General features: G+C 35.0%; 2 protein-coding genes across 2 annotated transcripts; one reads left to right on the top strand and one right to left on the bottom strand.

Annotated features, from left to right (window-relative positions):
* The first annotated feature begins 5171 nt into the window (after nucleotides 1-5171).
* Nucleotides 5172-8154, top strand: LOC125221471 (putative disease resistance protein At1g59780). The gene is made up of 3 exons (XM_048123591.1): nucleotides 5172-5961; nucleotides 6306-8070; nucleotides 8148-8154. The coding sequence occupies exons 1-3, from the start codon at nucleotides 5172-5174 to the stop codon at nucleotides 8152-8154; spliced, it is 2562 nt and encodes an 853-aa protein (XP_047979548.1).
* A 2740-nt stretch (nucleotides 8155-10894) lies between these two features.
* On the bottom strand, nucleotides 10895-13606 carry LOC125221470 (probable disease resistance protein RF45). The gene is made up of 5 exons (XM_048123590.1): nucleotides 13165-13606; nucleotides 12790-12836; nucleotides 12213-12570; nucleotides 11030-11768; nucleotides 10895-10901 (listed from the first exon to the last, which is right to left on the bottom strand). The coding sequence occupies exons 1-5, from the start codon at nucleotides 13604-13606 to the stop codon at nucleotides 10895-10897; spliced, it is 1593 nt and encodes a 530-aa protein (XP_047979547.1).
* Nucleotides 13607-13668: the final 62 nt, after the last annotated feature.

Genomic DNA, 13668 nt, shown 5'->3' with positions numbered 1-13668 from the left:
TTATTTACTACCTCTTCCGTCCCCCAAATATTGCCACACTTTAACCCGGCATGGGTTTTAAGAAATGTAATGGAATGTAAGTTGAAAAAGTTGGTGGGATGTAGGTCCTACTTTTAACGTATTAGTTTTATAATAAAATGTGAGTAGGAATGAATTAGTGGAATATGGGGTCCACTACAAAAAATGGTAAGTGGAGTGTGTCAAACTTTCAGGAACGGACCGAAATAGTAAACTGTGTCAAACTTTCAGAGACGGAAGTAGTAATATTTTATTTCATAATTCAATTAAAATAATAGCTGTCAATAGTTATATTGTGGATTGCCATCATAAAAAAAGAAAATATAAATGATTTTTATTTTTATTTTTATTTTTTAAGACTTTAATTTTGTAAACTAGTAGTAGTAAAATTTAAGATTTTGATTAAATTTTAAATTATTGATAAATTATTAAAAATATAATAATTACAATAGTTTGGTCGTTTTTGCGTCTGAATAATGATAGGAATAATGATGGAGAACAAAATTATACACGTCATAATCTCTATTTCATATTAATGGGGTAGGTATATATGTATTTAATTATTAATCAGGTGCACTGTTCAATTTTTCCCAACATGGCATATGTGAACTTGGTTAGCATTTTATTAATCCTCAATATATTTCGAAAGTATATGTGTAAATTTTGTGAATGGGTGTATGGATATGTTAATTGGTTCAAGATTTGATATTTTATGACTGGATCTTTGAAACATCTCTTTACAAATAACTTAAATTTTAGACATGCAAAAGACAATCAATGTTTGTCAAAAGATGAAACAATGGCTCAGATAAATTTGTCAAACAAAATCTAGCGCATCTTTTTTTATTATTATTTATTTATTGTCATGGATGAAGCATTTGCATATTGTGACCATACTATCATCCTCGTATAATCACGTTTATTTGACTTTAATAAATGAAATAAGAATAATAAATTGAACTTACACTGTTAAACATACTAATGATGTGACTGGATGGAGCATATACACGTTTGTGAGTTTGTAACCATATATAAAGACAAAGTTTGAGATATTATTAGAATCAATTTGAATCCCACATGTCAAATACTGCCAAAACAATGTTTAGTATTCACAAAACGAAGAAAATTTAATCACAGTAATTTTTTTGTTGACCTACTATCCAGAAAAAATTAAGACTCATATGAGTTGTTTAAATTTCAGCTTCGGCTTTTGTACAAATTGGTGGACAATTTTCTTCGATTTCATAGCATTATAATTCATATCACAATGGCAACATATAGCATTAAGCCATTAATTATGGCTGAGACTTCAAGCTGTGTGAAGGAATTAAGGCCACCTGTGACTACTCATGTGCCAAGTATTTGGAGAGATACTTTGTCTAGTTACTCCTCTTTTTCTTTAGATGTCTGATGATGTGGAATACTCCATTCATCCAAAAATATTTTTTGACGCATTTAATAATTTATGAAATTCGATTACATACTTTTCCCGGGGATTAAGACAAAATTGGTAACTAAGAGAGGAGGGGAATAGTAGTTAAAGTAGTGTTAGTGGACAGTGGAACCCGCATTATTAGTCATGGTAGTATAACTTTACAAAAATCGAATGCACGTATTTTTGTGCGACGGACAAAAATGCAAAGTGTATACTCCCTCATAGCAACTCTTTCCATTTTAGTCTGTTCCTTAAAAATAACAACTTTCAAACTTTCTATTTTAGGAAATCTTTACATCCTTTTACATCAATTTATTTATCACTTATACCACTAATAAAGTGGATCCCATAATCCACTAACTTTAATTCCATTACTTTTTTCACTTCATCTCTCTTACTTTATTAATTTTTCTCTTCATCTCTCTTACTTTACCAAATCGTACATTAAAACTCGTGTTGTTTCAAATGTTTTCATTTGAATAGTTGTTAGCGACGGTATCCCGTTACATGTGTAATGTACATATAATTACAATTGTGTGGTACTAGGGAAATTGAGAAATGTATGCATCAGTGCACATGTGCTCAACTTTTTTTCCTTTTTTTACAGATCATTGTAAGGGCATCCGCAATGGTGCGGACGATGCATCGTCCGTTGCATCGTCCGCCACTGCAGCATCGCGGACGATGGGTTAACCATCGTCCGCGCCCGATAGATCGTCCGCGGACGATGCGCGGAGGATACCCATCGTCCATCGCATCGTCCGCCACTGTGGACGACGCGGACGATGGGCACGCGTTTCGATTTTTTTTTTGAATTTTTTCAAAATTTTTTTCTTATTTAAACTCTACTATTCACTACCATTTCACACACTCCAATTTCACATCTCTTCAATTTCTCTTCAATTATTCTCTCTCATCGACTCAAAAATGAATCCCGACGACTACGATTTGAGTATATCGGATGGCTGCAGACGGGCCTTGACTCGAGCCTTGTTCGATGCCGCTAATGAAGCCAAGGCGGAATGCTTGGCACAAATACAGCGGGAGTAGGCGGCGGCGGAGGCGCGGGTCCCTCGCCCGATACGTCGGCGGACGTTTGTCCCCGCGAGCACGACGTAGCGCACGAACGCCTGTTCGAAGATTATTTTGCCGAGAATCCAAGGTGGGGCCCGAGTGTTTTTCACCGCCATTTTAGAATGAGCCGAGATCTTTTTCTCCGCATTGTGCACACGTTGGAGGCCCGTGATGAGTACTTCCCAGCATCGGGAAAAACGGGATCGGCGCACCCGGACTTACGCCGTTGAAGAAGTGCACGGTTGCGATCCGCCAGTTGGCCTACGGCACAACAGCGGATATGTTCGACGAGTACCTTCACGTCGGGGATACAACCGGCCGCGAATGTCTCGAAGAATTTTTGTAAGTTTAGTTATGGAGGCTTTTAGCGCGAGCCATATTTCGGCCTTCGCTGGCGACGATTACCCAGGAAATCACGTGCGGATGCAGAGACGGTTCCGGCTTCCCTTTGGCGCAACCAACAAGACCATACTCAGCTCATGACCGACATGATTGAAGAAGTTTGGACCCGCAACCGCCGCCGTTGAGAAATTGTAGTTTTTTTTTTCGTATTGTAATGTTTGAATTTTAATGAAATGAAGTTTTAGTTTTCCAAATTTTGAAGTATTTAAATATTCAAATAATAGAAAAATGCTTAGGGCGTCGCTTAGGGCGGGCTATAGTCCGCCCCACTGCAGGTGGAATAGGAGGAGGATAAAATGCTGACGTGGCGGTGCATAGGGCGTCGCTTAGGGCGTCCCATTGTGGATGCCCTAATGTTTCATTAAAGAACATTTGTATCAGTGCATATGAGCTCAATTTTTTTTCCTTTTTTATAGATCATTGTATAATGTTTCATTAAAGAACTTTCTTTTTTTTTGTACAGATAATCATAATTATAATGTTTACAAATATTTAAGAACCCAGAAATTATAAGTTAGTACTCTGTCCTAAAATGAAAAAACGGGACTCCTATTTGCGGACGGAGGGAGTACCTTATAAGTATCACTTTCATTTTATGCACGTTTAACATTGTTTATTTTGTGTTATGAATATAGTGCACATAAGATTGTTGATTTAGAATTGAATTAGAATTCGATTTCTACAAATTCATAGAATTCAAATTCCAATTTTGTGTACCAAACAGAGACTAAGGCTATTAGAGCATCTCCAACAAGGAAGGGTAAATAAAAGAAGTATATCATCTAATACCTCCTCAAAAAGTGAAATATATCATTCCAAAAAGAAACGTACTCCAAAGGAAAAAGGTATATAGAAAGGTAAATGACTTTTTAAACATAAAATAATAGTACAAAATGCATTAAAAAACATAAAATGTGATACCTTCTCAAATACCTTCTCCTTTGGAGAATGATTTTTCATGAAAAGAAGGCAAATATGGTAATTATAAAATTTTATTTCTCCATTGATGGAGAGATAAAGATACTTCTTCAAAATGAGAAAAGGTATAATACCTTCCTCAAATACCTCTTCCATTGGAGAATGATTTTTCATGAAAAAAATGTAAATATGGTAGTTATATAACTTTACCTCTCCCCTTTTAGATGCTCTGGAGAAGATATATATAGAAAAGGTATATCCTCTATATGCTTCCTCAAAAAGTGAAATATACCCGTCTAAAAGAAACATACTCCAAAGGAAAAGGGTATATAGAAAGGTAAATGATTTTTTAAACATAAAATAATAGTACAAAATGCTTTAAAAAACATGAAGTGTGATACTTTCTCAAATACCTTCTCTCTTGGAGAAGAGTTTTTCATGAAAAGAAGAAAAATATGGTAGTTATAAAATTTTACCTCTCCATCCAATATGGTAGTTATAAGATTTTACCACTCCATCTTCAAAATGGGAAAATGTATAATACCTTCTCAAATACCTCTCCCCTTGAAGAATGATTTTTCATGAAAAAAAAGGTAAATATGGTAGTTATATTAATTTATCTCCCCATTTACCTTTCACGTCGGAGGAGAAAGGTGCATTTAATTAGAGGTAATTAATACATAGAGCATTCGGATTTCAGGTTGGATTTTTGCCTGATACCATCCAATTCGAAAATATAAAAATATTATGAAAAATGAATCGGATACGTACGTACTGTCTGAAAATCCAAATTTAAAAATTCAAAATCAGAAGAATGAAATCTGATCCTAAAAATATGAAATTGAATTTTAAAAATATAAAAACGAAAATGTAATGCCAAAAATCTGAAAATTTGCAAATCTAATACCAAAATCAGAAGAATGAAATCTGATCCAAAAAATACGAAATTGAATTAAAAAAATATAAAAACGAAAAATGCAATGCCAAAAATCTGAAAATTTGCAAATCCAATACCAAAATATGAAAATCTAATGTCATATATAAACGTTTTATATTTGTTAGGATTATAATAATAATATATTTTTATTATATCCTTCTATTAATTATAATTTGGATTTCGGAATTTCAAATATCAAATCGAAGATATTATCGATATATAACAAAAATCCAAAAAATCCAAAATTTACTGCTTGTTTCAAATTAGATTTTTAGATATATTGTCCCCCTACTCAAAATATAATTCTATAAATTGATGGCCAAAACTTCACAACCCATTCATCCTTTTTAAACTCAAGTCTTCTGATTAGCGAACAACCAAGACAACATGGATGAGACCACCGGCGGCTTGCTCAGGCAGGTTAGGGACCTCGCCTACAGAGCCGAAGATACCATTAGTCTCTATTCCGCCATTAAAGATCCATCCAGAATGTCCTCCAACTTCTTTAAAGATGGATACTCTGTCCACCAGATTGGCTCTGAGATCAAAAAAATCAAAAGCCAGGTGGAAAGTGTCAGTAACGTAATCGAAAGTCTTGGGATAAAAAGCTTTATTCAAGGGCAAAGCTCCGCTCCACAGCCGACCTACTCCTATGACAGTCAAGATGTTGTGGGGAGAGAAGAAGAGGTGGAGAAACTTGTATCCCTTTTAGTTGGTGATGGAGCAAAACCAGTTATTTCGCTGTGGGGGATGGGTGGCATAGGCAAAACTACTATTGCTAGAAAAGTGTACAGTCACACAACCACCAAAGGCTTCTTCAACTCCTTTGCATGGGTCAGCATTTCTAGAAAGTTGGACAAAAAATCAGTTTTGGAGGATGTCCTCAAGCAACTCAGCCCACATGAAAATACCTCAAATTTGAGCCTCACAGAGTTGACACACAAATTGTTGCAAGTCCAGGAGACTACAAAGTGCATGCTTGTCAATGATGATATTTGGAGCGTTGAAGATTGGGGTGAACTTCAGCCTGCATTCGGTGAAAAGACCAAGATTTTATTGGCCACACGAAATCACGAAGTTGCAAAGATTGGATCCGCAACCAAGGTTGGCCTCCTTAGCGACGACGAGGGTTGGGAATTACTCAAGAGGAAAGCATCTAAACACAACAATTTTCCAGGTAAATTAATAGACCACCTCTTTCATTCATATTGTAGTATATATATGTTAGAGAAAATTAAAGAGGCGAGGGAGGTGGACATGGAATAGGAAGAAGTCTAAAATATGAGTAGTAATTTTGATATATAAACTGAAATGAAACAAACGATAATCCTACATCTTTTACCATCCTTATACTAAACTCAAGATAATAAATATCACCTTCAATTCTCTAGGGAATTATACACAAGACTCTCAAGAGACTATGGAAATAAATGCTACCATAATGATCATAATACTTTTATTTTTAAGTAACTTCACTCCACACTGCTTCCACTATTTTGTAATCTCTCTTTGTAATAACAGATTTCCAAACTGAAGAAAGTAGGCTTGTGAAAATGGGAAAAGAAATGGTAGCCAAGTGTGGGAATTTGCCATTGGCCATTTCTTTGCTTGGTGATATATTGAGTGAAGAGGAATCCAGTAAAGGGTGGGATTTGGTTTATAACAACATGAGAAAAGCTCATCCAGATATGAAAGGTAAAATTCACCGAGTGTTGCGCTTAAGTTATTTGGACCTGCCTTACTACTTGAAACCATGCTTTCTATACATGGGTATGTACAATGAAGGGGAACTCATAACAGGATTCGATATGTGTTTGATGTGGATTGCACTAGACATGGTCTCGCATGTAAGTCACTCTAAAGAAGTAGATTTGATGGACATAGCACAAGATTACTTGAGTGAGTTGGTGTCTAGATCACTGGTGGAAATTGTACATGACGATCGTCATCGGGGACAGACGATCAGATTGTGTAAACTCCATAAAGTTGTGCGAGAGATGTGCTTGTCAGTAGCAGTAGAAGAAGATTTTGGCATGCAAGTTCTGGATTATAAGGGTGAAGCATTTAGCCATTTCTGGCATGATAGTTTATCAAGCACCAAAACGCGGCATTTGGTGGTGAATTTCAAAAGAGAAGTACAAAGGGAAAGCAAGAAGATCATAAAGTGTGACAAAGATAACACAAAAACTATAAGATCTCTACTCTTGTTCAATGTCATCGCTGGAAGACCGGTGATTGAATTTCCCAAGTGTGGTTTGAAGAAATTCAAAGTACTTAAATCTCTACATATATCCGGAGTTAAGTTCAAGGATGGAAAACTGCCCAAGTCGATAAGTAAGCTAACTGTGCTTCAAAGTTTACGATTGCGTCATTGCAATTTTGACAAACTGCCATCGTCCGTAAGCAATTTGCTATACTTGCATACCCTTGATTTGTGGAAGTGTTCAAACGTACAGATACCAAATAATGTTTTGAGTAGAATGCCACGACTAAGGCACTTGGTCCTTCCTACATACTTACCTTCATACTTTGATGAGAAAGAGAATAGTATATTGATATTGGAGGGTCTTGAGAAGCTAGAGACATTGGTTGGATTCAACAGTTTGGTGCACCGACTTAATTCTCCAACCAAAATGACGAAACTCCGACACTTCGAAGGTGTATTCCACGACAACCAAAGCCTGTCGGAGATCATTCACGCCTCCTGTACAAGCTGGAAGAATTTAAAATGTGGCGGTCTTCAAATAAAAAATGGTTGCAGTTTTTCATCGAAACAGGAGCATGTGATGATTTTCAACAAGTTGTTCAATCTTCATAACTTGCATATGTCGGTTGCAATTGGAAATGTGTTCAAGGAGTTGGAGTTGGAAAGCCAAGTATGCATCTCAAATTTGCAAAGCTTAATCTTGTCCGAGAGTGAAATTGAGGAGGATCCAATGGAGATACTGGGAAAACTTCCCATTTTGCTAGATTTGTCGATGATTGGTGGATGCTTTCAGGGGGGAGAAATAACTTGTTCCGCGTATGCTTTTCCTAGTCTCCAGAGGCTTGAAATAAGAGACTTACCACGCTTAAGACAATGGAATGTGGAGAAAGGAACCATGCCAGTCGTTTATAAGATGGTTATCGATAACTGCCCCTGCTTGAAGATGGTTCCAGATGGATTTGAATTCCTCGATGCTTTAACCGATCTGCAAGTTTGTGGAATACCTGCATTAGGAGAACGAGTGAGTAAAGAAGGTGAGGATTTCCACAAAGTGCGGCATGTTCCTTCCATTGTGGTCAGGTATGCTTCCCAATTCAAACTTATTAGCATGCCATGAATTCGAAAGAATGTACCCTAATCATTCTTTAATTTTGCAGAGATTGAACTCGGTGAAGCAACATGGCTTGTTATAATTCGGTACTGTCTTTATATAATATTTGGAGTTACAATTAATTTGTCGAGGAACCTTTCTTTGGGTTGAATGATATATGAAATTTGGGTAGTTCCATAAATATCAAGGCTTTTTTTTGTATAGTGGTGATTGAACTGTATATTTATAAACTACAAAAATGCACGTGCCCATCTTTAAAACAAGAAAAATGCACGTGCCAAACATAAACTAGAAAAATGCACGTGCACAAATTTTACAACCTTATAGCCAAGTCTAAGATCAAAACAATGGGCTTCGATCAATTTATTTAACTCACTCAGATACTAAGGCCCAAACTCGATTTTTTGGAGGCATTAAATAGGATGTAATCAATTGCTATCTAATTACCAATTTTAAATTGAGACCAATTTTCAACCATTAAATTAGAAGATCTTGTGGTTAATATGATGTCAAATGTAATATATTTTAAATTTAAATAATTATTAATTAAATTAAAAGGGTATTAATGTCAAATCGTATATGTAGTAATTATAACTAACTACTTTCTCTCTCCTCAAAATAATCTCAAATCTTTAAATTTACGTAACTCTCTCAATTTAAATTATTTTTTCGCAAAAAATATATCAAATTAAAGATAATTTAATAAGGATTCCAACGAGATCTCAATTGCATATGTTCCGACGATGTTCGGGTGATGAAATTTGATAAATTATATTTCAATTTTCGTACATGTTGATAAGCAGCTATTTTCAACCAATGCAACAAAAAATCTCAATATATTGTAGGCAAAATCTCAATATTATGCATGTCCAATCTCAATAAAAATGTGTTGATATTTTCTTGTCCTTGTGTTGATATTCTAATGTCATATTGTTGATATTTGTAATACACAATGTTGATATAAAAAAACACTCACGAAAATTATCATATGATAACATAATGACGATATTACCCTTTTGTTCATATTTTGTCTACTATTTATTGAGATTTTGTGAGCTTTAATCTCATCCACTCATTTTAAAATCCAAGGGTGGAGATTTAGTCTTGATTTTGGATTAGGGTGCTAAAAGCATTAGAATAGGACCCGGCATTAAATATCCAGATGTAGAAATAATTTCACATAGCCACGTATGTAACTACATTTAATTCAATATGCAAAACAAAATTTCAATAAAAATAAAAGTTTCTTTGGAAATATTGGTAGAATCGATTTTGAAATTAAAAAGAAAGCGTTCCCGAATTTTCTCTAGGAGAAGAAAATTTATTTGATTAGAAATGTAAGTTTGAAATTTCTAGTGAAGTCATTATTCTTTTAAATAAAATATATTGTTTTAATGAATAAAATTATACTCGCTACTCAGCACAATCTAATTTATTGTGCTGGTCGTCATTCCATAAATTAAACAGCTCAAATTAAACTTAAGCATATAGCCTAATGAAACATCTAATTAAAGGTCTACTGAAAAATACTCGAGTCCATAACTCATAAGTTTGGCCCAATAGATTGACTCTTATTGGGCTCAATTACTACGATTATTCACTATAATCAGAGCGGAGCGGATCCCCTGCTCCATCAATCCTACTTCACTCCTACTCCACACTCATAACAAATTTACCATCACTTATTAAAATTGCCCGTGGTTATAATATTATTTTATTAATAAAACCACCATCACTTATTAAAATTGTCCATTATTATAATATTATTTTATTTTAATGTGAGTAGGTGGAGTAGGAGTGGAGTAGGAATTGTGGAATAGGAGATTCGCTCCACATAGATTTATATTGCTGAATTCAAAAGAAAAGGTTCTTTTGGCTTAAGTCAAAGAATCTAGGATTTGGGTTGAGGATAGGGTAGGATCTATTTCCATTAATTTGGCCCAGGACTTTTTTATTTTATTTATATACTAAGCCCATAGAATGTATTTCGAAAGAGTGGATTTTCATTATTTATTCAATTTATCGTATCCAATACGGAATTGAATTAAATAAATATCCCAAGAAAATAAATTATTAAATTCCATTGTGATTTGCACAGTCACAATTTATATTCGTACAACAAATTGTTTAGTACTTTAGGTTATTCCAAGCACTTAAACAACATATATAATTAAATTCCACTTCGCACAAACACATAACAACACTAGATTACTTGATACACCTCCTCACAAAATAAACGAAATTAATTAAGTCAACCACATAGTCAAATCACTTAATCAGATTAGGTCACAAAAATACCAAATAATAGTAATCATGCAACCATTTCACTCATGACATTTATTTCACCGACTTCACAACATTGATGAAAAACATTAAATGCAAAAATTGAAAACAAAATACCAAAATTTCGAAACAAACTCACATAAAACCACAAATAATCTTAATTTCCAAAGGAAACTGGTTGAAGTTACCAATCCAAAATATGAATAAATTTCTAATATATCAAACTAAGGATGACAATATATTCCAACAATTATCAGATAGAGTAACTCAATTTGCATAAAAATGATTTCAAACTGATCATTCATATTGAGTTTGGAAATGAACTATTTAGTAACCAGTATCTAAAATACAATAATTATTGCATAATTATCAGCAGCATAAACATATCGCCTTTAAACTAACTAAACAAGAAAAATATTCGATGATATAGGAGTTCACTTCATAACTAACTAGCAAATGACACATAACTAGCAAAGGATGAGCCTCATGTCGCTTCACTTCATATAGAATTCAATCTCTGCAAAAAACAAAGAATAATTAGGACGAAGAATAAGAAACGAAACCATATATAGTTGTTGTTCGTATATATGATCGATGTAGATTCATTCATATTATTAAGATTAAGAATGAGCAAGCAAGAACTACCTGACCACAATCGAACGAACATGTCGAACTTTGTGGAAATCCTCACCTCCTTCTTCACTAATTCGTTCTCCTAATTCAGGCATTCCGCAAAGGTGCAGATCTGTCAAAGCATCAAGGAATTTGAATCCATCTGGAACCATCTCCAAGCGAGGGCAGTGATGGATACCCATCTTAGAAACGAGGGGCATGGCTCCTTTCTCCACTTTCCATTCCCTTAGGTTCGGTAAGTCGTTTATTCCAAGATTCTTGAGACGAGGAAACAAAGACGCATAACATGTTATTTTTTCCCCCAAAAAGCACCTATCAGTTATCAACAAATCTAGTAAAAGGGGAAGTTTTCCCAGTGTCTCCATTGGATCCTCAATAATTTCACTCTCGGACAAGAATAAGCACATCAAATTTGAGGTATACACTTGGTTTTCCAACTCCTTGAACAGTTTTTCTATCCGAACAAATATATACAAATTGTGAAGATTGAACAATTTCTTGAAAATCATCAAATCTTCCTCTGATGAAATATGGCAACCTTGCTTGATTTTAAGTCCACCACATCTACAATCCTTCCAGCTTGTACAAAAGGCATGAATGATATTTGACAAGCTTTGGTTGTCGTGGACTGTGCCTTCAAAATGTCTGAGGTTTGTCATTTGGGCCGGGGATTCGAGTTGGTGCACGAAACTGTTGAACCCAATTAGTGTCTCCAGCTGCTCAAGACCCTCCAAACTCAGTCTATTGCTTTCTATATTCTCAGCATAGCATGCCTCATAGTATGCAGGAAGGAACAAGTGTTTTAATTTTAACATTTTATTTAAAACATTATGCGGTATTAGTATATACCCACTATTTAGAACGTTTCCAGTACTATTCCATAAATCGAGAGTATGCAAGTACAACAAATTGCTTACGGATGATGGTAGTTCGTCAAACATGCAATCACGCAATCGTAAAATCCGAAGCATAATTAGATCACTTATCTCCTTGGGTAATTTTCCTCCCTCAAAAATCAATCCACAAATAGATAGAGTTTTAAGCATTTTGAATTTCTTCAAATCAACAACGTTATGCGGAAATTCGTTGAATAGTACTCCAGCCATATCATTGATGAAAATTAGAGATTGCATAAATTTGGTTGTATCTTCGTCACAAGTGATTGGGAGCACTTTGTTTTCTTCTTTTATTATACTTTTCAAATTCACAATCGAATGACGCATTTTGGCACATGTCAAGCTGTTATGCCAGAAACTACTAAATGTTCCACCCTCATAGACCAAATTTCGCAAACCAAAGTCTTCTTTTTCTTTTGCTACTGATAGACATAGTTGTCTCATGACCTTGTGAAGTTTACACGATCTAGTCCTTTGTCCTCGAATGGGATCATCACGGATAATTTCCACAACAGACCTAGAGGCCAACTCACTCAAGTAGTCTTGTGCTATGTCCATCAAGTTGTCTTTGTCCGAGTGATTCTCATGCAAAATCATGCCTTGTGCGATCCACATCAAACAAATATCAATCGCATCTATGTCTTCGTCCTCCTTATACTGTCCCATGTAAAGAAAACATGGTTTCAAGTAATATGGTAGGTCCTGATAACTTAAGTACAACACCTCATGTATCTCGTCATTTACATTTTCAACACCTCTATATAGGTATGTACTTATGTTTTGATTTACTAATTCCCACTCTTTCTTCGTTTTCTTTTAACTCAATATCCTGCCAAGCAAAGAAATGACTAGCGGCAAATTCCCACACTTTCCTACCATTTCTTTCCCAATTTTCTCTAGTAAAGTTTCTTCAAATCGGAAATCTGTAATGAAAAAGAAAATATACTCTTACGTAATTATCGATCAATATTTCTAGTATACTGCAACATTTAAGAAATACTCCCCCCGTTTCCTAAAAATAGAAACACTTTCCTATTTAGTTTGTTTCCTTAAAATAGAAACTTTCCATTTTAGGAAATGAACCCCATAACACTAATTCCACTACTTTTTATCTTCCTCTCTCTTGCTCTATCCATTTTTTTTCTTTTTCCTTCTCTTATTTTACTGAATTTACATTAAAACGTTTTCCGTTTTCAAAGTTTCAGTTTTTAGAAAACGGAGAGAGTATATAGAAAAAGGTGGTTCACTTACCTTGAATATTTCTGTGTGGCAATGCTTTTCTCTTAAGTAGTTCCCAACCGTCATTGTCATTGAGGAGGTCAGTTTTGATCGCAAATCCAATGTTTGCAATGTTTTGTTTCCGTGTAGTCAATAAGATCTTGGTTTTTGTACCCTCAAAATTGAGAGCATGATTAAGACCATCCCAATGTTCAGTTTTCCAAATATCATCAATCACAACCATGCACTTTTTAGCCCGCTGGATGTCACGCAGTTGCCCCAATAACTCCGTGTCAGTTAAATTCGAGCTATTCTGATGTGGACTCTTTTTAAGCTGCTTCAACACATCCTCCAAAATCGACCTGATCTGGCATTCTTGAGAAACGCAAACCCATGCGAAGGATTCAAAGAAATTCTTCGTCCTATGGTGATTGTATACTTTTCTGACAATGGCAGTCTTCCCGGCACCACCCATCCCCCATAGTGAAATAACTCGGTGTGCTTCATCATCGACTACAAGAGACAAAAGATGCTCGA

This window comes from Salvia hispanica, chromosome 4 (assembly GCF_023119035.1).
Source record: "Salvia hispanica cultivar TCC Black 2014 chromosome 4, UniMelb_Shisp_WGS_1.0, whole genome shotgun sequence".
NCBI classification, from domain to species: domain Eukaryota; kingdom Viridiplantae; phylum Streptophyta; class Magnoliopsida; order Lamiales; family Lamiaceae; genus Salvia; species Salvia hispanica.
The sequence above is the reverse complement of the archived record's forward strand: the minus strand, read 5'-3'. Positions and strand labels throughout refer to the sequence as shown.